Source organism: Giraffa tippelskirchi, chromosome 5, assembly GCF_054371585.1.
Source record: "Giraffa tippelskirchi isolate mGirTip1 chromosome 5, T2T-mGirTip1v1.2.pri, whole genome shotgun sequence".
Lineage (NCBI taxonomy): Eukaryota > Metazoa > Chordata > Mammalia > Artiodactyla > Giraffidae > Giraffa > Giraffa tippelskirchi.
Window position 1 is genome coordinate 131,729,261 of NC_137279.1, and position 24,507 is coordinate 131,753,767.

Here is a 24,507-nt window from a genome sequence, read left to right on the forward strand (position 1 = left end):
AACAGGGGAACAAGAGATTTCTCAAACTTATTTGGCCATGAAATATTTTTATCAAGGAGCATTCCAGAGGCTCACTGTTCAGTAGAATGACCTTTGGGGAATCCTGGCTTAGACCTCCTGATGTAGAGCACAGAGGCCTTTAAACAGCTGGAAGGCCATGCAAAGAGTAAGTCAAAGTCCCAAGGAAGTCCTCAATCAAAAGAGCCCAAGTGAAAGAAAGTGAAAGTGAAAGTTACTCAGTCCTATCTGACTCTTTGCGACCCCATGGACTATACAGTTCATGGAATTCTCCAGGCCAGAATACTGGAGTGGGTAGCTTTTCCCTTCTCCAGGGGATCTTCCCAACCCTGGAATCAAACCCAGATCTCCTGCATTGCAGGCAGATTCTTTACCAGCTGAGCCACAAGGGAAGCCCCAAAGAGCCCAAGGACTACTGCAAACTCAAGCTGCCTAAATATTATATGTCATAGGTAATAATATGTAAAGAGTTTGGCCTAGGAAGAAATTGATAAATAATAAATATTATTAGTATTGTTGTTCACTTGGCAAACACAGAGGTATTAAGTGAGGTGGTTGATAGCATGGGTTCTGGAGAAAGACTTTTGGGGTTCAATCATACTTACTATCTTGTGATTTTAACACATTATTAAATCTCTCTAATATTGTGGTAAAAGCAAGTAATATTATGCTAAAAATATTGTGGCGTAAGACTAAGAGGAGATAATGTATGTAAAGAAGTTGTCAGTGGGTATGAATCAAATGTGCAAAAAATGGACTCTAACCTCATTTTTTATTATTTATTAAGTGCTAAGTAGCAGTACTGGGGTTAGGTATGGAGAATTTAAAAAATGTATGACACAGTCATTCCCCTGGAGAACTTACAGTCCTCACTCATTAAATACGAGTAGCCAGCTACACTGTGATAGAATCTAACTGGACCTAGAAAATTCTTATATTAGGTTTTCTCATCCTAATACTTTTTGAACTGTCTCCAAACAAGAAATCAACAGCATTATTTTAATTGATCCAATGGGTCTTTGTCTCATTTTTCTTTTCAGCAGTCTCTAAGAAGTCTTCTAATTATAAAATTTAAAGATTTAAATTTAAAGCTGAGGCATCATGTCAGGCTCTCTCACTAGCATAGCTCTCGCAGTTTGTTTGTGGCCTGCGACTCTACTTTCAGTTTCAGTGCTGTCTATTTCTTTTTCAGTGCTGTCTATTTCTTGGCAGACATTGCCCGATAGTTTTGCTTTCCTATCATTGGGTGTCTGAGGAAAATCTAGGTAGTCCCAGGAGATAGGAGGGGTAAAGTAAAGCCCAAACTGCCAGTGAGAGAGAAAAGTGAAACCAGCACAGCTAAACTCAGAAGAAAAACGAAGAGGACAAGCTCTTCTAACTTTCCAGTTGAAACAGCTTTCTGCTCACCTCTACAGAATCTCTCCACCGGGTAAGACTGAGGCTGGGTGGGAAGAGATTTACAGGAGGCGGCACATTTTCTCTAAAGCCATCATACCAAGACAGGCTGCACAGAGCCTGATCTGTCATGAGTTCAGATGAAAGTCTGATGTTGGACAGCAGGGTGTCCCCTAAGTGCCCACTGCTGAGCTCTGTGTTGAGTTGGTTTCCAGCAGAGGCAGAGTCTAAACTGAGAGCCAGGAATGCTTCAGGATTCTTTCTTGACACTTTGTTAAAATATCTTTGTCTTTGATAAAACCCACTTACTAAAGCTCAGAGTTCACTTCTGTCTTTATTGCAAACTTTCCAAGTGCTAGAACTTGGGGTCTACAAAAAAAGGCTACAGGTTATCGTAATTTGGGAGCTTACAAAATCTTTGTGCAGCCACTTTTTCTGGTCAGTAACGGATTGATTCTCATTTTATAAAAGTGCTATGCCTCATGTTAGAAACCAGACAATCTTCCTGCCACGAGGACTGCTGGGCCACTGTTGTAAGAGGAAATGAGTACAGTACTAACACAGAAAAAAGAAAAAAAACAAACTTTTTTAGCCATTCCTAGAGAAATGGGAAGCCAGATAGGTGGCAAGACTGGCATCATATGAGATTCCAGTCTTTATCCGGAAGAAGTCAGAAGTAATCAACTATAATAGAAGCAATCATGCTTTCTTATAGGATAAGAATAAAAACTGGTATCCCTTAGTCTGTCTTTGTCGGTATCTTAAAAAGCTAATAAAAGTTTTATCATGATCACTGGAAGTTACAGGAATTGAGACACTGAAGTTAACAAGGTAAGTAGGGCATTACTAAAAGAAAACTTCAACTTCTCTTAATGCTATAAAATTATCAAATCATCAGGTCCTGGTTAAAGAGGTCATGACTAAAACCATGCAAATAAATATGCTATATAGAACAGATTTCAGAGAGGAAACATGATCGTTTATAAGATCATGTTTCATAAGAGTAGCTTCATTACCTGAGATAATTAAAAGCAATATGCCAGTTGATATATGTGGAGATAATAAAGAATCAATCTTCAAATACAAGGAGGTCAAAATTTGGTAACATAATTGAGTGAAATATAGAGTGTTAACAAAAATTTCAGAAACTATGATCTGATTAAAATGAAGAGGTGTTCTATTCAAGGTTTATTAGGACTGCAGCCTGGGAGACAAGTTCAAGAAACACTTAAAAAATTGTGTTCCTCTTGACTACAAAATAGAAAAAGTTTATAAAGGTCAAAACTAAGACCAGTTATTTACGGTTCTGTGTTAAGGATTATAATTAAGGCAAAAAGTAAGGACCTGAATTGGTTGCTGAATTGATTTTAAATTGGTTTAAATTGCTGAAGTGGTTTTAAAGTTCCATGGGGGTGGGGGGAGGAGGGAATCCTGAGCCATAAAGTTGTAGGTAGCAGACGTTGTCCCAAATAGAGCTGATGGTGTCCTTAGGTCTGATACAGGTCAGAGAAAATTCAAGCTTCATGGTACTAGGATATGTCTTAGACTAAATTCTTAATGGCACTCAACTCTAGTTTTGTATGTCTGAACTATGATTACTCTATTGTAATTTCAATTTGTCATGAAGAGTGAGATTCAGATTAGAGGTATCAGTCTTGGGTGAAAATACATGAATTCAGATGCAGATCAACGGTTAAGAACCAGTGAGTTGCTAGACAGGGTGGGCTGTGGCAGCTCAGGAATGCCTGTCCCTGAGAGGAGGAAGCCGCTGGGGACCCTGAGTCTCAGTCTGATTCAGAGCTTGCCCAGGACCAGACTTGGGAGAAACCAGGTCTAAGACTGGGTTAGGATGGCATGTGTTTCACATTCTATAAATAAGTTTGACACAATATTCCCCAGATACAGACTGCCTGTTATATATGCCTGAAGAGAGACAGCTCAGGATGTTCTGTCCAAAGATCAAAATTTGAGGGTGAAAAGCTTTGAAAGGAAATTTTGTAATGAAGTCAGAAGATGTGAGACACAAGGAAAAACATCTCCATGTTATGGAAATGTGATTACAAGCTGAGCCAGTGGAAATGCAGTCTGGTATACCCTTCTTCTGGAAAAGAATTTGGCAATAAGCAACAAAAGTATATACTCTCGCCTTTTGACAGAGCAACCTCATTCCCAGGAATCTATTCTGAAGAAACAGCTGCAACAATATGAAAGCAAGGTTATTCATTGCAGCACTGTAATTGAAAACCACTAGAAGCAGTCTAAGTGCCCACACATAGGTGTGGTTAAGTGAACTCCGGTATATACATTTAATGGAGTAGGCACCCATTAAAAAGAATGAGAAAGCTTTCTATGAAGTGATATAAAGTGATTTCCATATATTTGTAAAATGTGATCTTTCCTATTAAAAATGTGATTAAGAAAATATATCTGATTTATGGAAAGGATATCTAGGAAGTATCAAGCAGAAACTAATGAGATTGGTTTGTTCTCATAGACTGGGTGATTATGAGGCAGTAAGAATAGAAATCCCATGGGCTGAGGAGCCTGGTGGGCTACATGGGTTCACACAGAGTTGGACATGACTGAGCTTTCAAGAATAGAAGGGTGGAACAGGAATAGAGTGGTCAGATGAATAAGAAGTGACATTGATCTGAGTATAACTTTTTGGAAAGCTCTGACTCTTAGAACTACATAATGTTTCACATACTCAAAAAATAATCACATACTAAAATTAACCAAGATGTGAAATAAGTGAAAGTGTTAGTCACTCAGTCATGTCCGACTCTTTGCAACCTTATGGACTGTAGCTTGCCAGACTCCTCTGTCCAATTGCTTGGAATTCTCCAAGCAAGAATACTGGAGTGGGTAGCCATTTCTTTCTCTGGGGGATCTTCCCAACCCAGGGACTGAACCCAGGTCTCCTGCATGGCAGGCAGATTCTGAGCTACCACAGAAACCCGACCAAGATGTGGAGGAGTCCTAAATGAAGTACAAATAGTAACAAATGAAACTGACTGTGTTACAAATGAATAAATTAACAGCTCAAGAGGATGAGGAAGGAAAGAACTAACCTAAGAATTCCAGAATACAGTGTTTTGACTGTATATATTAGGTTAGAGACAAAAACAACTGTATCTTAATAATGCACTTTAATTAGTAAATCTATTTATCACCAAGATATAGATTAGCAACTTTGAAACTACTTTATACATATACTAGGACTGAGCACATAAGCAAATTTATGGTAATAAGAGCTGTGGCTTTCACAGTCAGAGTATGGAGTTGAAAGGTAAAGCTTGAGTAATTCCTGTTGTGTTGAACTGCAACAAGAAACATGAGCAGTATATAACACAGGGAGTCCAGCCTGGCACTCTGTGACAACTTGAGGGGTGGGATGGGTGGGTGAGAGAGAGGCTCAGGAGGGAGGGGATATATATGTACTTATGAATGATTCATGCTGTAATATGGCAGAAACCAACACAACATTGTAAAGCAATTATCCTCCAATTAAAAACATCAGCAGGAAATTAAGGTTGTATACAGAAATACAGAAGTAAATATAGATGTATCTACATGTGCTAGTATTCATACATGTATTTCTGAATTTGGCCCACTGAGGGGACCTAGAAATAAGGTACAGACGTAGTGTTATATCCTGGCATCAAAGTTCTGTTATCCAAAGAAAGGAATCAGGGTTTCTGGGAGAAATGGCCAAATCTAGAGCTGACTCAGGCAAAGTACAAGATGGACCAGGAATACCGTTTGGTGCCACAAAGTAAAAAAGTGCTTAGAATATGATGGAAGCATGGCCAAATGACCCAGGAGCCAGGTTGAATAAGCTCTCAAAGAACAAATCTGGAAGAAATGAAGCAATAACTAAATAATAATTTGTTTGTTGTTGTTTAGTCACTAAGTTGTGTCTGACTTTTTGTGACCCCGTGGACTATAGCTCACCAGGTTTTTCTGTCCATGGGATTTTCCAGGCAAGAATACTGGAGTAGGTTACCATTTCCTTCTCCCAGATCTTTCCAACCCAGGGTTCGAACCTACCTTTCCTGCTTGGCAGGCGGATTCTTTACTGCTGAGCCTCAAGAAAATGATAGTAAAGTACTAAACCCCACAGAATAAAATAAAATAAATATCTATGAGTCTATACTGATACAACTAAATAATTAAATCAGGGGAAAAAAATAGAGAAGAAGGGATAGCTCTTGTTTGAAGTAGAACCTCAGCTAATGTTGAAGGAATGCTGAAGTACAAATGACCTACAGTCAAGCACCACAGTAATAACTGTTACAAGCAAGAATCATTATCAGTGGATGTTAAAATCAGCACTGAAGAAACGATATGAAACTTTGAGGAGAATGTATCTGCAGTCTCAAGAATATCTCCCCCAATGTTAACTTTTTTAATTACAAGGAGGTAACTGTAACTTTACAGTGGAGAAATCTGGCAGACAACACCTAAACTAAGTGAGCAAAGTTAACATCACAGCACCGGAATGTGTTCTATAGACATCACGCAACCTTTGATATGATACACCGAGACTGGCAGAACATCACAACCACGGCATTCTTGCCAAAAAAAGAAAAAAACATAACCTCAATCTAATTATGAGGAACCATAAGAAAAACCCAAACAGAGGGATATTTTGCAAAATGACAGGCCAATACTCTTCTAAAATGACAGTGTCATGAAAGACAAAATAAAAATGAAGAACTGCCAATGATGAGAGAAGACTAAGCAAAGGTAATGAATGAATGTGACAAAGGATCCTGAATTGCATCCTGGATCAGAAAAGGACACTAGGAACAAAAGGAAAGCTAGGACAAAAGCAACCAGGACAAAAGGAAAACTGATGACATGGGGAAGACTGTGTAGCTTAGTTAATAGTATTGTTTCAATATAAAAGTCCTGTTTCAATCATTGTCTGTGGTTACATAAGATATTAATAATAGGGTAGCTGGGGAAATGGCATATGGAAGTTCTCTGTATCCAACATATGATTTTGTGTAAGGGTAAGCTCCTTCAAAATAAAGTTATTTTTAAAGAGAACCAGCGGGCTAGTCTATAGGACAACATTAAAGAGGCCATTGGGCTTTTGAAAACATACAAGGAACAAAGTTCAAGGAGAAAACCAAATTTTGGTCCTAACTGTAAAGTTCTCACTCAGCGCACTGACTAAATGTTGGTTTCCATGCCATCTTTTCCCTTGAAGATCAGGAGACACCCTGGACATGGCCTCAGAGATGCACATGTCAGCCCCAGAGTGCCTCATTGAGAACATCAATGGGCGACTGTTGGTTAATCCAGAAACTGTGAAGATCCTGTCTGCCATCAGGCAGCCTGTTGTGGTGGTGGCTATCGTGGGCCTCTACCGCACAGGCAAATCCTACTTGATGAACAAGCTGGCTGGGAAGAAAAAGGGTGAGTAACATGGGCAGAGCCCAGCCAAGTCCCTTCTGTCCACCCACAAAACTTCCAACATGCAACATGGTGATGTGAGGAGAGGAAGTGAGAGACCTGGGAGGAATATTGAAAGCTAATTATCAATTTAATGATGGACTTCTAAAATTCATTCTGTGCTGGAAGATAAGAGTCGACTCTTTTCTTCCCACTTTGCCTTAACTTCCTCTTTGAAGTATAAACCTGCCTTTCTGAAAGGAGTTATAAACTCCTTTATAGGAGTTATAACAGTAGTTATAGATAAAACAAACATAGATAATAATAAACAATAAAACATTTACTAAAATGTATGTGGATTAACATCAAGCTTATACTGATCTCTAAGGTAATATAAATATTTCAGTTTGTACTGAATGTTCTAAATTCTCTTTTTTTCTCATAATTGAGATCAATATTGATTATGCTTTCATTTATTTCTCTAAACCTTGATTTTATTAACTAATGTCTCAATTTCCAGATCCAATCCACCTGCTATTAAAAACCCGTTCTCTCTTTTCCCCACGCACTCTTGCAGGCTTCTCTCTGGGCTCCACGGTGCAGTCTCATACAAAGGGCATCTGGATGTGGTGTATGCCTCATCCCAAGAAGCCAGACCATACTCTGGTTCTGCTTGATACCGAGGGCCTGGGGGATGTGGAAAAGGTAAAGAAATAAATCTTCCAATCCTGTTTATGTCAAATCAGTAGCCCTTCTGGCACTATCACTTCCCACCCTTTGAATTGTGCTTCAAATATATACTATTAACATATTATATTTTACTTTTATTTTACTTACTTGTTTGTGCTCAAGATTTAACCTCAAATGCAATTTGAAGCAATCCAAAGTGAGCTTTATGTGAGAGCACTAAACACTTAAGTATGAGAATAATGGGCTAATTTAAGAATTGTTGCTTATCTTGGCCATATATACAAGCATTGGGAGTGGTCAACAAAGCCCACTGATATTTTTTGTAACCCATAAAATAATGACTAATGACTTTTTAAGTCGTTTTCCTTTCATATTGTAGGAAAACATTCTGATAAAGCTACTGAAGGTGCATCTAAATCTATCTAGAAAGTTTATAAACATGTCTGACTTGTCAGAGTAGGAATCCAGAAAGATGGTGGAAACAGTGTTATCCACAGCTGTATGATTAGTGAGAGAAGCAGAGTATAAGACCTGATAACAACAGCTTTGTTCATAAAGGATCATACATTACTACTCTTAGAAGTCTTGAAAACTCTTGTTAAAGGGGTACATTTTAACTACTGTTTAAAAGGTGCTTCATCATGACATGTCATGGGAACAGAAGATCATAATCTCAGTTCAGGAGATAGGTTTGAATTCTATTACCTGATCAAGTGCTTATTTGCTTTATACTCTCATATGCAGTTATATAAAGTCTTATTTAAATTTCACTACATCGTTTATTTTATATTTTTAAAATCATGTACAGATGGATAAAACTTTGCATCAGGGAAATGATTAACGTGTCTCCAAATAGAGACAGCTGGGTTCAGAGTCTGACCATCTGAAATGGAATCATGTGTTTTTAGTTACTTGGTGTGGCTTCTCCAATGACTTCTAGGGAGATAACCAGAATGACTCCTGGATCTTTGCCCTGGCAGTTCTCCTGAGCAGCACCTTTGTATACAACAGCATGGGAACCATCAATCAGCAGGCCATGGACCAACTACAGTATCCTTTTTGTGGACTAGACAACATGAAATCCAGAAAAGAACAGCTTCATTTTATCACCAGTTACAGTGGTGGTCCACTGCAGAAGAACTCAGGAGTCCCCTTCTTATTGAACCCCATTATGCTTATGCTCAGGCTTCCCTGGTGGCTCAGACAGTAAAGCGTCTGCCTAGAACATGGGAGACCCGGGTTCAATCCCTGGGTCGGGAAGATCCTCTGGAGAAGGAAATGGCAAACCACTCCAGTATTCTTGCCTGGAAAATCCCATGGATGGAGGAGCCTGGTAGGCTACAGTCCATGGGGTCGCAGAGTCGGACATGACTGAGCAACTAAACAAAACATGCTTATGCTCACCATCCCTGTTTACCTCAATCACCACCGGAAGCCCAAGCCTTTCTGATCACACATCATCCTCAGACACTTAGTTGCACAAAGTTCTGTATGCCTCCTATCTGAGTTAATATTTTTGGGTCACAATCTCCTTAGGAGCTTCCTGTGTGTAATCTGAAACTAACCCCAGTCCCTAGACAGCATGTATGTGTGTGTGTGCTAAGTCGATTCAGTCATGTCTGATTGTCTGTGACCCTATGGACTGTAGCTCACCAGGCTTCTCTGTCGAAGGGATTCTCCAGGCAATAATTCTGGAGTGGATTGCTGTGCCCTCCTCCAGAGGATCTTACTAACCAAGGGACCAAACCTATGTCTCTTAGTCTTCTGCATTAGCAGGACGGTTCTTTACCACTGGTACCACCTGGGAAGCTCACCCAGACAGTAAAGAGAGACAAAAGAGAATGGCAGATCACTTGAGATTGGCAGGTGGCAGGTTTAATAAGCAAAGGAATTTACTTAGGTATCCTTTCTTAGGTGACTGGAAGACTAACAGATTTCCACACCCACCCACCAAATTTTAAAAGTCTCAGCAATAATGACCACCACGTTCAGGTACAAAATTGTGTATCTAGTTGTTTACAAGTTGCCATTTAGATGTGTAAGAAACATCTCAAAATTAACATGCAAAAAAACCCACAAAAGTCTTAAATATTTAAGTGACTACAATGAATTGAATATTTATTATCATGCTTCCAACACTATTAAAGTAGAAATATATAGGGGATTCTTTTTTAAAAAATTCTTTCCTGGTAGCTCAGCTGGTAAAGAATCCTCCTGCAATGCAGGAGACCTTGGTTTGATTCCTGGGTTGGGAAGATCTGCTGAAGAATGAATAGGTGACCCACTCTAGTATTCTTGGGCTTCCCTGATGGCTAAGCTGGTAAAGAATCCTCCTGCAATGTGGGAGACCTGGGATCAATCCCTGGGTTGGGAAGATCCCCTGGAAAGGGGAAAGGCTACCCACTCCAGTATTCTGGCCTGGCGAATTCCATAGACTGAGAATAGTCCATAGGGTTGCAAAGAGTAAGACATGACTGAGTGACTTTCACTTCACTCTGACACTATTGAAATAGAAACATATGGGGGATTCTTTTATAAAAAAAATTATTTATTTTAATTGGAGGATAATTACTTTACAATGTTGTGATGGTTTTTTGCCATACATTGACATTAATCAGTCACAGTTACACATGTGTCTCCCCTACCCTGAACCCCCCCTCTCCTCCCTCCCCACCCCATCCCTCTGGGTTATACTAGAGTACCAGCCTTGGTTGCCATGCTTCAACCATTGAATTGCACTGGCCATCCATTTTACATATGGTAACATACATGTTTCAATGCTATTCTCTCAAATCATCCCACCCTCACCTTCTCCCACAGACTCCAGAAGTCTGTTCTTTACATCTGTTTCTCTTTTGCTGCCCTGCATATAGGATCATCATCACCATCTTTCTAAATTCCATATATATGCATTAATATACAGTATTTATGTTTCTCTTTCTGACTACTTCACTCTGTATATTAGGCTCCAGTTTTTTTCACCTCATTAGAACTGACTCAAATGTGTTCTTTTTATAGCTGAGTAATATTCCAATGTGTATATGTACCACAAGTTCCTTATCCATTTGTCTGCCAGTGGACATCTAGGTTGCTTCCATATCCTAGTTATTGTAAATAGTGCTGCAGTGAACATTGCAGTACATGTGTCTCTTTCAGTTTGGGTTTCTTTGGGGTGTACGCCCAGCAGTGAGATCGCTGGGCCGTATGGCAGTTCTATTCCCAGTTTTTTAAGGAAACTCCACACTGTTCTCCATAGTGGCTGTATCAGTTTGCAATCCCACCAACAGTGTAAAAGGGTTCCCTTTTCTCCACACCCTCTCTATCATTTATTGTTTGTAGACATTTTGATGATGGCCATTCTGACTGATATGAGATGATACCTCATTGTGGTTTTGATTTGCATTTGTCTAATAAAGAGTGATGTTGAGCATCTTTTCATGTGTTTATTAACCATCTGTATGTCTTCTTTGGAGAAATCTCTGTTTAATTCTTTTGCCCACTTTCTGATTGGGTTGTTTGGTTTTTTTGGTATTGAGCTGCATGAGCTTCCTGAATATTTTGCAGATTAATTCTTTGTCAGTTGTTTCGTTTGCTATTATTTTCTCCCATCCTGAAGGCTGTCTTTTCACCTTACTTATAGTTTCTTTCATTGTGCAAAAGCTTTTAAGTTTAATTAAGTCCCATTTGTTTATTTTTGTTTTTATTTCCATTACTCTGGGAGGTGGGTCATAGAGGATCTTGCTGTGATTTATGTCATCGAGTGTTCTGCCTATGTTTTCCTCTAAGATTTTTATAGTTTCTGGTCTTACATTTATATCTTTAATCCATTTCCAGTTTATTTTTGTGTATGGTGTTAGAAAGTGCTCTAGTTTCATTCTTTTACATGTGGTTGACCAGTTTTCCCAGCACTTAAAGAGACTGTCTTTTCTTCATTGTATATTTTTGCTTCCTTTGTCAAAGATAAGGTGTCCATACATGTGTGGAATTAACTCTGGAAGTCTTAAATTTTTGACCAAAATCACTCCTTCAACGTCACAGTAAATTTCCATAGCACTCATAGAGATTTTTGGATCAAAAGCTTAGTATTCATCCTAGACAATCCCTTTCTTTATATCCTACAAACTATTGCTTGCAGTCCGGTCAGCTCCCCTGTCATAGGTTTTGCCCAGGCTGGCTAATTCCCACCACTTCTTCAATGGTAATTCCAGTTTACGCTTCCATCTTCTCGCCTCCGGGTTATCTTCTTAACTGCCTAACCTTCTTTTTCTCTTCTCTCTTGCCTCTCATAGGTACAACACCTGCCAGTTTTTTGTTTTAAAAACAAACATCAGGTCATATTCCCCTCTCAATTCAAAGCTTCTCAGTGGCTTCCCGTTAAATTTAGATTAAAATTCAAGCACTTTCTATGGCCTACAGTGCCTTAATAGTCTGGACCCTAGCTATTCCAGGACTTCTGCCCTAGCCACGCTGGCCTCCCTGCTGTATGTTAGACACACTCAATGGTTTCCCCTCCGAGGTTTTGCAAGAGCTATTTCCTCTGCCAGGAGGGTTTCTCCCCTGGATTAGTACATAGCAGCCTCTCTCAGTTCATTTAGATTTCTGTGCAATGATCACCTCAGAATGAGTTTACCTGTACCACCACATAAACCAGCACCACGCACAGATACACACAGTTATTCTCTTAAGTTTAGCTGAGGTTCGTTTTTCTTCAAGGCAACTATTATCAATATCTCAAGATTATTATATTTTTGTTCACTTGTTTATCATCTGTCCCCCTCACCAGAATGTGTGTGTGTGTGTGTGTGTGTGTTAGTCACTCAGTCGTGTCTAACTCTTTGCGACCCCATAGACTGTAGCCAGCCAGGCTCCTCTGGCCATGGAATTCTCCAGGCAAGAATACTGGAGTGTTTTGCCATTCCATTCTCCAGGGAATCTTCCTAACCCAGGATTGTACCTGGGTGTCCTGCAATGCAAGCAGATTCTTTACCTTCTGAGCCACCAGGGAAGCCCTCACTAGAATGTAGATGGTAGCATTTTCTCACGCATCACAATGTTATTTGTTCCTAGGACAGTTCCTGGTTTATAGTAATTGCTCAATAAATGTTTGTGGAATGAATGAATAAGCTAATTAAGAAAAATTATTTTAGATAAGCTTTGGGAAACAGTATAGCATAAAAGGTGCTGCTCCTTTTCTGCAGTTTTCCTATGTTAGCATCCCAGCTATGTGACAGAGCTGACAGATCGAATCAGGGCAAAATCCTCACCTGATAAACATGAGGTCCAAGACTCAGCCAACTTTGTGAGCTTTTTTCCAGACTTTGTGTGGACTCTGAGAGATTTCTCCCTGGAGCTGGTAGCAGATGGACAAGCCATCACTCCTGATGAGTACCTGGAGAATTCACTGAAGCTAAAACAAGGTTACTGGGACTCATAGTTGGCAAACAAAAAAAAGAGAAAACAGTATCAGAATGAGCATTTCAACGTAGACACTGAAAATTATAATTTTATAACTTTGTTATCCTGGCTGCTCTATTAGAGGAAATGAAACACTTCTTAGATAAATCAGTGCAATCTGATTTTAAGTTACTTCCTTCTTGGAGAAGGAAACAAATTTCATTTCTTTACCCCTTTAATTATTGAGTCTGATCCGTGATTAGTTAATTTTTACCTCTTTATATAGGATTTGTGCAAATTACAAAGTTGAAGGGTGTATATTTGAAGTAGCCTGAAGTTGTAAAACCTCTGATTTTCATTCCTCTAGGAGATGATAAAAAAACTAAAAACTTTAATGAACCTCGGTTATGTATCCGAAAGTTCTTCCCAGAGAAAAAGTGCTTCATCTTTGATCGCCCTGCTCATAGGAAGTACCTCATCCACCTGGAGCAGCTACAAGAGGAAGATCTGAACCCTGAATTCGTAGAACAAGTTGAAGACTTCTGCTCCTACATCCTCAGCAATTCCAAGGCCAAGACTCTGTCCGACGGTATCACAGTCAATGGGCCTCGTGAGTTGCTTTTACTGTCTTTCCTTACCTGGACCTTCGTACTGCCCATTGTAGACAACAGAAATGGGAGGCATGAGGATTACTTCTGACAAATACAGAGTGTAATGATGCCGAGGAAAACACACCACAAGGGTCACATTGTGAATTTTACATATGAACTAAAACTATTTCTGGTATTATCTAATATTCACATGAGTCAGATGAATAAAGAAAAAGAACTAGAATCTTATCCTGGTGTAGTAACCTTCTCCACCAACTTCTCAACTCCCTTTTTATGAAGTTTCCTTCCAGGAGAGGTGTATTATTGACAAAGTCAGGAGAAGGCAAATATTCCATGTATGTGAGGCTTTGCCACTCACCTTAACACAATTCTCTTGTTAATCAATGCAAAAATGTGTGATTAGGCACTCTGATTAGGAGTGCCTGCCATGCACCAACCACTGGGCATAATCCTCATTCCAACATGATGGGAACAAAAGGTGCTACTTTGGATTCAAAGACAGAGAATATTTGTCTCTGAAAGTGACATGTAAGATGAGAGCTTAAAATTGAGTAGGAGTTAATCAGAATAATAGTCAGAGTAGTTTTCAGACAAAGATAAGATGATATGAGAAGGCCTGAGACAGAAAAGAACTCTGCAACTACAAGAATGTAAAGGAAAGAGTGTGATCTGAACAAGAGTAGAGTGAATAAGAGTGGTGTCATGGTGGAAAAGTACACAGGGAACCATACCTGAAAGGGCTAGCGGATGACGTCAAGGAGGTTAAAGTCTGAGCCCAGTGAAAAGATCTTGAGGAATGACAGGCAAAGAGGTAAGGATATGTAATTTATGTTTCATACAGTCCTTCAGAATATTTTATAGATAATGTGTTGGACGGATGTACATGAAGCAACAAGAAGATGAACGATATTTGCAATATTTTATAATAAATGGCAATTATGTAGGCTAAGATAGTGGCAATAGAGACTGTCAAAATTAACAGAATCCTCACACATCTTGAATATCAAATCCATAAGTTTTGATGATGGAAGGCATGTGGATGTGTGGAAGAAATGATACGGCAGTGTTAAGCTTGACTCCAGGATTCTGAGCTTAAGCAACTACTTGAACAGATGTTGTTTACTAAAAGAAATATCTGGAGGAGGAATAGTTTTCCAGAATGGATGAAGTTGTTTAGATTTGGATTATTCAGTATTGGTTTTCCTTCCTGCCAATGCAGGACATAAAAGACTTGAGTTCAAACCCCGGGTTGGGAAGATCCCCTGGCAGAGGAAATGACAACCCACTCCAGTATTCTTGCCTGGAGAATCCCATGGACAGAGGATCCTGGCAGGCCACAGTCCATAGGGTCACAAAGAGTCAGACATGACTGAAGTGACTTAGCACACATGCATATAAGTGATATCATATGATATTTGTCTTTCACTGTCTGATTATTTCATTTAGTATGATAATCTCTAGGTCAATTTATGTTGCTGCAAATCACATTATTTCATTTTTATGGCTTGGTAACATTCCATTGTATATATGTTCCATATCGTCTTTATCCATTCATTGTTGATGGACATTTGGTTACTTCTGTGTCCTGACTGGGGCTTCCCTGGTGGCTCAGTGGTAAAGAATCCACCTGCAATGTGGGAGACCTAGGTATGATCCCTGGGTCAGGAAGATTCCCCTGGAGGAGGGTATGGCAACCCACTCCAGTATTCATGTCTGGAGAATCCCATGGACAGAGGGGTCTTGTGGGCTACCATCCATAGAGTCGCAGAGTCAGGCACGACTAAAGTGACTGAGCATGCACGCACGTCCTGACTATTAAATAGTGCTGCTGTTAATATTGATGTGCATGTATCTTTTCAAATGATAGTTTTCTCTTCGGTATATGCCCAAGATTAGGATTGCAGGGTCATAAGAGGACTCTATTTTTCATTTTTTAGGGAACCTCCATAATGTTCTCCATAGTGACTGCATCAATCTACATTCTCACCAGCAGTGCGCGAGGGTCCCCTTTTCTTCACACCCTCTCCAGCATTTGCTATTTGTAGACCTTTGAACAATGGCATTCTGACCAGTATGAGGTGATAGCTTATTGTAGTCAAGAACTAGTAGTTGTAGGGCCACAAACCACTCCAGTTTCCCAAGGCTGGGATTTCCTGGTATATAAGACTTTCAGTGTTAAAACCAGAATTCCCTGGCAAACTTGGATGAATTGATCACACTGCATGGAGCTCTGATGAAAGAATATTAGGAAGACCCTCTTATTTAGGCCAGACCCAGAACTAGTGAGATGCATCACATGTACACTTACATTTACACACGCATGTGCTTGTGTACATTAAAATGTCTCCTTGACCTTTATTTTAATTAGAATTGAGAAAGGAAGGGGAGCTCATTAAAAAAAGAAAGGGAGATTCAGGAAGGCTAAGAAAAGATTAAGACTTACCATCTTGTCTGCAAAATATCCTTACTCTAACCCATTCATTGCAATAGCTTCCATTTGGGTGAAGGAAGAAGGAAGAAAGGGAAGCTTTAAACTCTTCTGAACCTAGAGGGTAGCAAAACATCCCATCACAATTCTTAAAAATTCTTAAAACTACTGTTTGTAACACTTGAGAAGCATAAAAAGTGCACTATCAGTTGACTCAGAAAGATTAAATTTGCATGCTCAGGACTAAACTAACACAGCTTGTTCCTCTGTCTCACCAACTCTTAGTCACTGTTTTTTAAATTCCCTTTCATAGGTCTAGAGAAGCTGGTGGTGACCTATGTCAGTGCCATCAGCAGTGGGGATCTGCCCTGCATGGAGAGTGCAGTCCTGGCCTTGGCCGAGATCGAGAACTTCTCTGCAGTGCAAAAGGCCATTGCCCACTATGACCAGCAGATGGGCCAGAAGCTGCAGCTGCCCACAGAAACCCTTCAGGAACTGCTGGACCTGCACAGGGCCACTGAGAAAGAGGCCATTGAAGTCTTCATGAAGAACTCTTTCAAGGATGTGGACCAAGTGTTTCAGAAAAAATTAGGGGTATGTTTGCTATTCTGGTTAATGAGAGGAAGAAAAATCTGGGCCTTTCTCTTTTTTATTTTTGATTGGAAGATAATTGCTTTACAATATTGTGTTGGTTTCTCCCATACAACAATGTGAATAAGCCTTTCTTGCTATAAGTAGTCCTCCCAGACCCAAAGATAGCAGCCCTCAGTTATATGTACTCATTTGCATTCTTTACTAAAAGAATAGACTGTTCTTAGCCTTATTCCTGGAGACTATGGTATCACGACCAACTATGATTATTAAAAATATCCTCATCTATTAATCTCTATCCTATAGATGCCGTATTTTAATCAAACAAGTAAACTGTAAGACTATAACATAAGATTATTTTAATTTATTTTTTTATTTAAAGTTAGTCAAAGACACAGTGCTTTCATATTCACTGCTAATAATATAGAAGGATTCGCTTCTTTGTGAAAACCCTAAAAATGTCTTGTGTTTAATGTAAAGCAACAGTAAAATATTCAGAAAGACAAGAAAGAGAAATCAATCATTAGAATGCTATTTGAGGACTCAAGTCTGAGTTCTTCCAAATTAAGGAAGGATTGTTGTATTAAAAATTATCATTTGACAGATGACAATCCCTTCCCTGACTTGTAGGGCAGAATTTTACAAATCATACCCTCCTGCTTCCAAAGGTTCTGATGAAACTAAATAGTGAAGGTCAGCAGATTATGCATGTCTTTCTAGAGTAAAGAAACGCGGAAGTTCTCGTCTATAATTGAATGTAGGTAAAAATGCTGTTCTGTAGGCTTTCTCCATACAGACATTAACTGCTGTACAATCTCCATTACCTTCATTAGCCTTATATTGAGAAAATATGCAAAAGTACTATTATTTTAAAGAATGTACCACTAATCATTGACCCTTTTGAGCACTTACAGAGAAGTCACTGGGCTTAACATTTTATACCTCTGCTTATAATCCTGACAGGGAATCTATGAGATAGATACAATTTCCTGTGTTTTACCAACAAAGAAATCTCATTTCATGAAGGTTGAATGTCACTAAGTCACAAATTGGTGGAACCAGGAACTTCCTGCAGGCCTGCCATACTGGACTATTGTGTGGTAAACTATTCTTAAATCAGGGACTTAAAAAGAGGAGTTTCAAGTGGAGCAGTGTTTATGCTTTGAGAATCATTCTCTGAAGCTAAAAAAAACCATGGGGAAAAAAGCTTCAGATAAACACAAAGAGAAGTAGATGTATTTTTTAAACCAGCACTCTAGTTAAGAGTTGTCTAGAATCTCCCATCTTGGTGAGGGGTGTGTTATATTTATGTGCCACATTCTCTGCAGGAGAAGCATTTCCCAGTAATCCACGTGTGGTTCACATCCTCTTCGTGGCTCACGGTGCCATTTGTGCTATTTTTCACCTCACAGGGCGAGTTAGAAGCAAAGCGAGATGACTTTTGTAAACAGAACATGAAAGCGTCCTCAGATTACTGCATGGCTTTAATTCAAGATATTTTTCATCCTCTATATGAAGATGTGAAGCAGGGAACATTTTCTAAACCAGGAGGTTATTATTTATTTATTAAGAAGATGAATGAGCTGAAGGATAAGTACCTCCAGGTCCCCAAAAAGGGGGTACAGGTAAACTACCTACTGATCACCATTTCTGGGGCCTCGCTAAAGTGACTCTTTCAAACTACAGTGGGAACAACAAAAATGCAATGGGTAAACGGTGCCTGTGGCTTTCATTGACTATTCACTGATTTATTCAATAGGACAGACTACTATGAGATGAATAGCAGACTCATCCCATAGTAGTGCTTCTTGGAAGCACAGATGGAGCCCTCAAAAACTTTTGCAGAATTTTTTCAATAATTTAGTCACTCAATCATCCAACAATTCTCTACTAAGGCCTAACTATATGTTTATAACTGGGATTAGTGCAGTTTAAAGAAGAAGCAAGTTCTTTCAAAGTATTCATCAGCAATCAACAAAGTATAGCTTACAGCAAATCTAATAATAATAACAGTTCACACATATAGACCTTATTTTGTGTTAGGAAACAAATGGGCTTAACTCATTCAGTCCTCACAAGAGCACTCTGAAGTACATGATATCAATGTCCTCATTTTATAAATAAGAAAACTGAGGGAAGTAAAATAACTCACCTAAGATGTACAGGTAATAAGTGGTACAGCTGAAATGGCAAGTCTAAAAGGAAACTCTTGGCTCATAACTATGCTTCTGTGCCAGTATACTCAGGTTATATCAGTCAGAATTAGGTTTGGGCACATATTATTTAAAAACAAAACAAGAGTGTCTTAAGAACACAAAAGTTTCTTTCTCTCTTATATACAAGAAGTAAGGCAGAGGGAGTCCAGGCTGCTATTACAAGTCCACAATCATGCTGTTCCGAGACTCTCCTGTTCTGCTCCAGCACCTTAGCACCCAGCTTCCATCTTCAAGATCAATTCATGGTCTAAGATGGCTGTTGGAGTTTCACCCATTCCTTCCATGTTACAGATGGGAAGAAAAGGGGAAAACAGAAGAGTAAAAGGTCTCTCGATCAACTCTCTTTAAGGTGATCTGAAAAAAAGCCCAATATACCACCATTGCATAAGTGGTATTAGCCAAATTTTAATCATATGGCCACCTCCAGCTGCCAGGGAGGTTGACTAAAAAAAATGCAGTGTTTTGTCATGGCCTATGATGTGCCCTGATTGGAAAAAAAATAGGTTCTATTACTAAGAACAAAGGGGAGAAAAATATTAGGGTGACTCTAGAAGCTGCTATCGCAGAGAAAAAAGTTGCCCTGAAGAAAAATAAGGTAGGGTACAGGCCTAGGAGAGGAAGGAAACATGGTCCTATTTTATATATAGGATTTTAGAGAGGGCCTCTCTGATGAGGTGCTGTTTCAACAGTCTTCAAGGAAGGAAGTAAGCCAAGCGAGCATCTAGAAGAAGATAATTTCAAACAACAGAAAATCCCAGAAGGATAAATTGGTTTATGTCCAAGAAATGTGGCAAGAGGGCAATGAGCAAAGAAAGAGGTGGCAGGAGGTGAGGTCAGAGAGATGCTCAAGGCCAGAGGATAACCAGGTAGTATCCTGGAGGGCCCTGAGAGTAGTTTCAGTTTTACTTGAAAAGAGCTGGAAAATCAGCAGAGGATTTGGCGCATCCAAGTGAAGTGATCTTTCTTAAAGTAATACGACGCTAGCTGCTCTCAGGAAATCAGACTGTAGGGGAGCAAGAATAGAAGGAAGTAGAGAGACCAATCATGAAGCTAATACCATGGTCCAGGCAAGAAGTGATAATATCCTGGACCAGTGTGTTTGGGAGGAGTAGGTTACAGTTGTTGGGCTCTTGCTCATTTTATTTTGAAGCCAAAGCAAGTACCATTAGCTGATATAAAGAACAGGCATAAGGTTTATAATCCATACAATTAGAAGATCAGCTTTACTGATTACATTTCTAACATTGGGGTGACTGAGAATGAAGCAAATTTGAGGGTGGATCTAGAGTTGGGTTTTAAGCCAGTTTAATTTGAAATAGTATTCATTAATCAATTCTAAAATGGGTAAAATGAAATTGAATTTAAACATGTACTGCTAGGTTTTCCTTTAACCCATAGTCTCTATTTCCTAATTCTAACTTGGTCTGCATCAATAGACAGAAGAGACACTGAGGAAATATTTGGATTCCAAAGAGGGTGTGGCTGATGCACTTCTACAGACTGATCAGTCTCTGACAGAAAAGGAAAAAGACATTGAAGGTGAGAACAACTGAAAACACTCTAGATAGTTAGAAAGCCCTAGAAATGTTAATGTTAGCCACATTGGTCCACCTGAAATATTACTATAGTGCAAAAAATAGCAAGTGTATTTCATATTTTTAGAGGATTCTCTACTTAACCAATATTTATGTTAATCTGTCTTCTGATTTATTCTTGTTGTTTAGTCACTAATTTGTGTCCAACTCTCTTGCAACCCCATGGACTGTAGCCTGCCAGGCTCCTCTGTCCATGGGATTCTCCAGGCAAGAACACTGGAGTGGGTTGCCATGCCCTCCTCCAGGGGATCTTCTCCACCAAGGGACTGAACTCACATCTCCTGCATTGGCAGTCATATTCTGATTGCTCAGTGCAATTGCTCAGTGCAAAAAATTATTAAAGAAAAGCCTTCAAAGAGGCTTTCTTCATGAGATAAGCAAACAAGCAAAAAGGATGAAAGCAGAAATAAAGCTATAAAAATACATTAAGATTCTCATATTTCTCTGCTTATTTTTCTTCTTCAGTGGAACGTATGAAGTCTGAAGCTGCAGAAGCTTCAATAAAAATATTACAGGAAATGCAAAAGAAGAACGAACAGATGATGCAAGAAAAAGAAGCAAGTCATCAGGAACATGTGAAGCAATTGACTGAGAAGATGCAAAATGAGAGGGCCCAGTTAATAGCAGAACAAGACAGGGTTGTAGCCCTTAAACTTCAGGTATTCAACTGTAACATCTCCATTCTATCTTCCACTGTGCTGAATCAAAAGCTCTTAGAAGTTATAGAATTATATCAGTTTAAGGACTGTTCTAGCCCAAACACTAGTAGACATTTCATTCCCTTACTGCTTCTACCCCTAACCATCTCTGGTTATTGAAGTCTGTCTTGTTGCTTAGTTGCTAAGTTGTGCCCGACCCCTTTGCGACCCCATGGACTGTAGCCTACCAGACTCCTCCGTCCATGGGATTTTCCAGAAAAGAATATTGGAGTGGGTTGCTGTTTCCTTCTCCAGGGGATCTTCCCGACCCAGGGATCAAACACAGGTCTCCTGCATTTCAGGCAGATTCTCTACCATCTGAGCCACCAGGAAATTCCATATCGTACAATTAACCACATACACAGGCTGCTAGTATCTTTGTGTTCTCCAGACTGATCTCCAAATCAATGCTGATTTGAGATGTCTACCTTGTAACATAGTGTGGACCAGTGTAGGCTCTATCTCCTCAACTTATTTCTGTTATCTCTTCTAGCAAAATTTGGAGACTTGTACTAAATTCCCTGATCAAATACCTGCTGTGATTCTGAATTTTATAGTAACCTTCCTCTGGTGTTCCTTCATCTTCCTTGCCTTCTTAGATATGTATTTGGGAGTTCATGTGATACAGAGTTGAGATAGAAAAGGACAGGTTTTCTTTAAAGACTGTTGTTTCAGTTTGAAGGAGGTAAAAAATTAATTCTAGGGGTCACTAATATTTTAGAAACCATAAGAGAAGAATATTTCTGAAGCTAAATAAAACCCAGAAAAATTTTGATATTAGACTCAAGAAAGAGAGATATAATGAAAATTAAAGGAGGAAAAGATTTCAAAAAGAAGTTTCACAACCCATGAGGGATTAATATAGGTATAATTTAGCAAGTGTGGGAAACGTTTTAAGTTGTGTGTGTTCCGTCTCCACTTTCCCTTTTAGGAAGAGAAACGACTTCTCCAGGAGGGATTCCAAAAGGAGAGCAGGAAACTTCATGATGAGATTGTAGCCCTCAAGAAAAAAAAGGAAGAATCATCATCATCATGTAATATTCTCTAAAAACCTAAGGCCCATAATTTCCTAACCAGCTTCTATCTGTTAAGAACAAGTTGAACGAGCAACTTCAAGATGTCAAACAATTGCCACTAAACTTGAAGTCATAAGATGCATTTTCATTGAGGCATAAGGTTTGCAAAGATGAAATAAAATGTGAAGGCAGTGTTTAACCTACAGAAGAATTCAATTCATGATTAAATATAGTATAAATGACTAGTATGATACCTCAGTAGAACCAGTGTTTGAAATCATGCATATTTATTCTAGAGAGATTGTTAATTGTGTAATTGGGATACATTTACATCCAATTTGGAGATATCAGAGGTGTTCTATTCAGTGCAGACTGTTTCCCCACACATAAACCACCCCTCTAGATATCCTCAGCCCCACGGTCTCACTCAAGGATTTACTTTGATACTGGGATGGAGTTGGAGTGTTGTGTGCATAGGAAAAGTCTGACGAGAGTGTACAAAGTCATGGAGCACAGTTAAGCATCACTGCTGCCAAGCGGTCACTAGGTAACATGATGGCTTCCAATAAGGGAGACCTGGGATAATTAACTTCAGGGTGCAGACAGTGTACAGTTCTCCACTGGGGGGAGGCTGCATTGCTCTGGTCACTGATGGGATTCCTGAACACTGGTAGCAGAATTACTTGCACCTGTGTGAAATGGATATATGAGTGGATGTTCAACCTTCTTTGTCTAGAGAATCCCTCTAGACAATTACTGCCCCATTTCTAGGCCACACAACATCTCTCTATTTCACTCTTCTTTTCTTAGTTCCCCTCACCCACAGTTTCAAGAACAACTCTACAATCACAAAAAGGAAACTTTAGCTCAAAATTCCTTTCTATTCCTCTGAGAATCATAACTATAAATTCTTCAAAACCTTACCTAACTCCATTTTTCTTTCTTCCTGTTTGCTATGACATCACAGCCTGGGAGCCACTCAAGGCAAATGTCTAGTATGGAAGGACAAGAAACAAGAAAAATAAAAATAATTCATTAACACAAAGAAAATATTAACCTACCACAACTGTCTTAGGATATGTATCACTTAAGATTCTCACTGCAACAAACAGTATCTTCTCAGTAACTTAAAAGGAAGATGATTTTTAAGCCTGGTAGGTAGCAGACAGATTCTCCAAGATGGTAAGAGAGTCAAACTCCACTGCTCTTTCACCAAGAATAATACCAACCACACAGGAAGGCATCTCAAGAGAAAACAGCACATCCATTACCACCTGGTACAGTGATCTCCAGATCACATGTCAGATGCTCTACCAATGTCAGCTCTAAGTATTGGATGCTTCCACCTTTATATCTGAAGCAAACAAACCCCCCATGAAAAGTTGCACTTAGGGTTGCTATATCTCCATCTTGGGCTTCCCTAGTGGCTCAGCTGGTAAAGAATTCACCTGCAATGCAGGACACCTGGGTTCAACCCCTAGGTTGGGAAGATCCCTTGGAGAAGGGAATGTCTACTCTCTCCAGTATTCTGGCCTGGAGAATTGCATGAACTGTATAGTCCATGGGGTCAAGGATATGGCAACCCACTCCAGTATTCTTGCCGGGAAAATCCCATGAACGGAGGAGCCTGGCAGTCTACAGTCAATGGGGTCACAAAGAGTTGGACATGACTGAGTGACTTCACTTCACCTCATGTCTCCATCTCAGTCTCACAAAAGTGTATCTGTTTGGCAGAATATAAATCACATGCCTCCCCATTGGAGATCTGGAAATGAAAGTTGTCTGTCTTCCACTTTGGAAATTATAGTCTCATTATATGAGCCATTTCCATCCATGTTAGTGTCAACTGATTCTTCTAAGTAGATTTCTGGAGATACACCTTATGTTAGAAATAATGATAATTACCCAATAGTATTATCATGTACATCACATACAGTGTTTTTTTTTTAATTTTTTTTCTTTACCATGATCTCAATATTCTTTTTAACTTTTCCTCTGTTGTTTTGTACGTAATGCCTTATATTCCACGTACAAATCCCACTTGGTTGTATTATACGTATTATTCTTTGTAGACATTACTGTATTCAGTTTGCTAATATTTTTTTGAGAGTTTTTGCATCTTTATTCCTGAGAAATGTTTTGTGATTTTCTTTTCTTGTAATGCCTTTGCATGGCTTTGGTATTAGGGTAATGTTGATCTGACAGAATGAGCCAGGAATATTTCTCTGCTTCTATTTTCTGAAGGGGACTATGTACAATTCACATGATTTCTTCTTTAAATGTTGGGTAGAATTCACCATTGAACTCATCTGAGCATGGTGCTTTCTGCTTTGAGAGGTTATTAAGTATCGATTTAATTTATTTGATAAATTTATAAGTCTAATTAGATTGTCTGTTTCTTCTTAAATGAGTTTTGTCAGAAAGTATCTTTCAAGGAATTGGTCCATTTCAT

General features: G+C 39.2%; 1 protein-coding gene across 2 annotated transcripts; it reads left to right on the top strand.

Annotated features, from left to right (window-relative positions):
* The first annotated feature begins 1,225 nt into the window (after positions 1–1,225).
* LOC145507961 (guanylate-binding protein 2-like) lies at positions 1,226–22,258 on the top strand. Of its 2 annotated transcripts, none has more exons than XM_081495506.1 (11): positions 1,226–1,447; positions 6,632–6,840; positions 7,394–7,521; positions 8,447–8,556; positions 12,727–12,923; positions 13,268–13,510; positions 16,253–16,533; positions 17,943–18,155; positions 20,183–20,285; positions 20,807–21,000; positions 21,971–22,258. In XM_081495506.1, exons 2-11 carry the CDS (start codon positions 6,651–6,653, stop codon positions 22,085–22,087), a joined length of 1,776 nt encoding a protein of 591 aa, XP_081351632.1. In that variant the 5' UTR covers positions 1,226–1,447; positions 6,632–6,650; the 3' UTR covers positions 22,088–22,258. The 2 variants fall into 2 exon arrangements, with proteins under 2 accessions (XP_081351632.1, XP_081351633.1); XM_081495507.1 differs by having other exon boundaries at positions 6,637–6,840.
* The last annotated feature ends 2,249 nt before the right edge of the window (positions 22,259–24,507 follow it).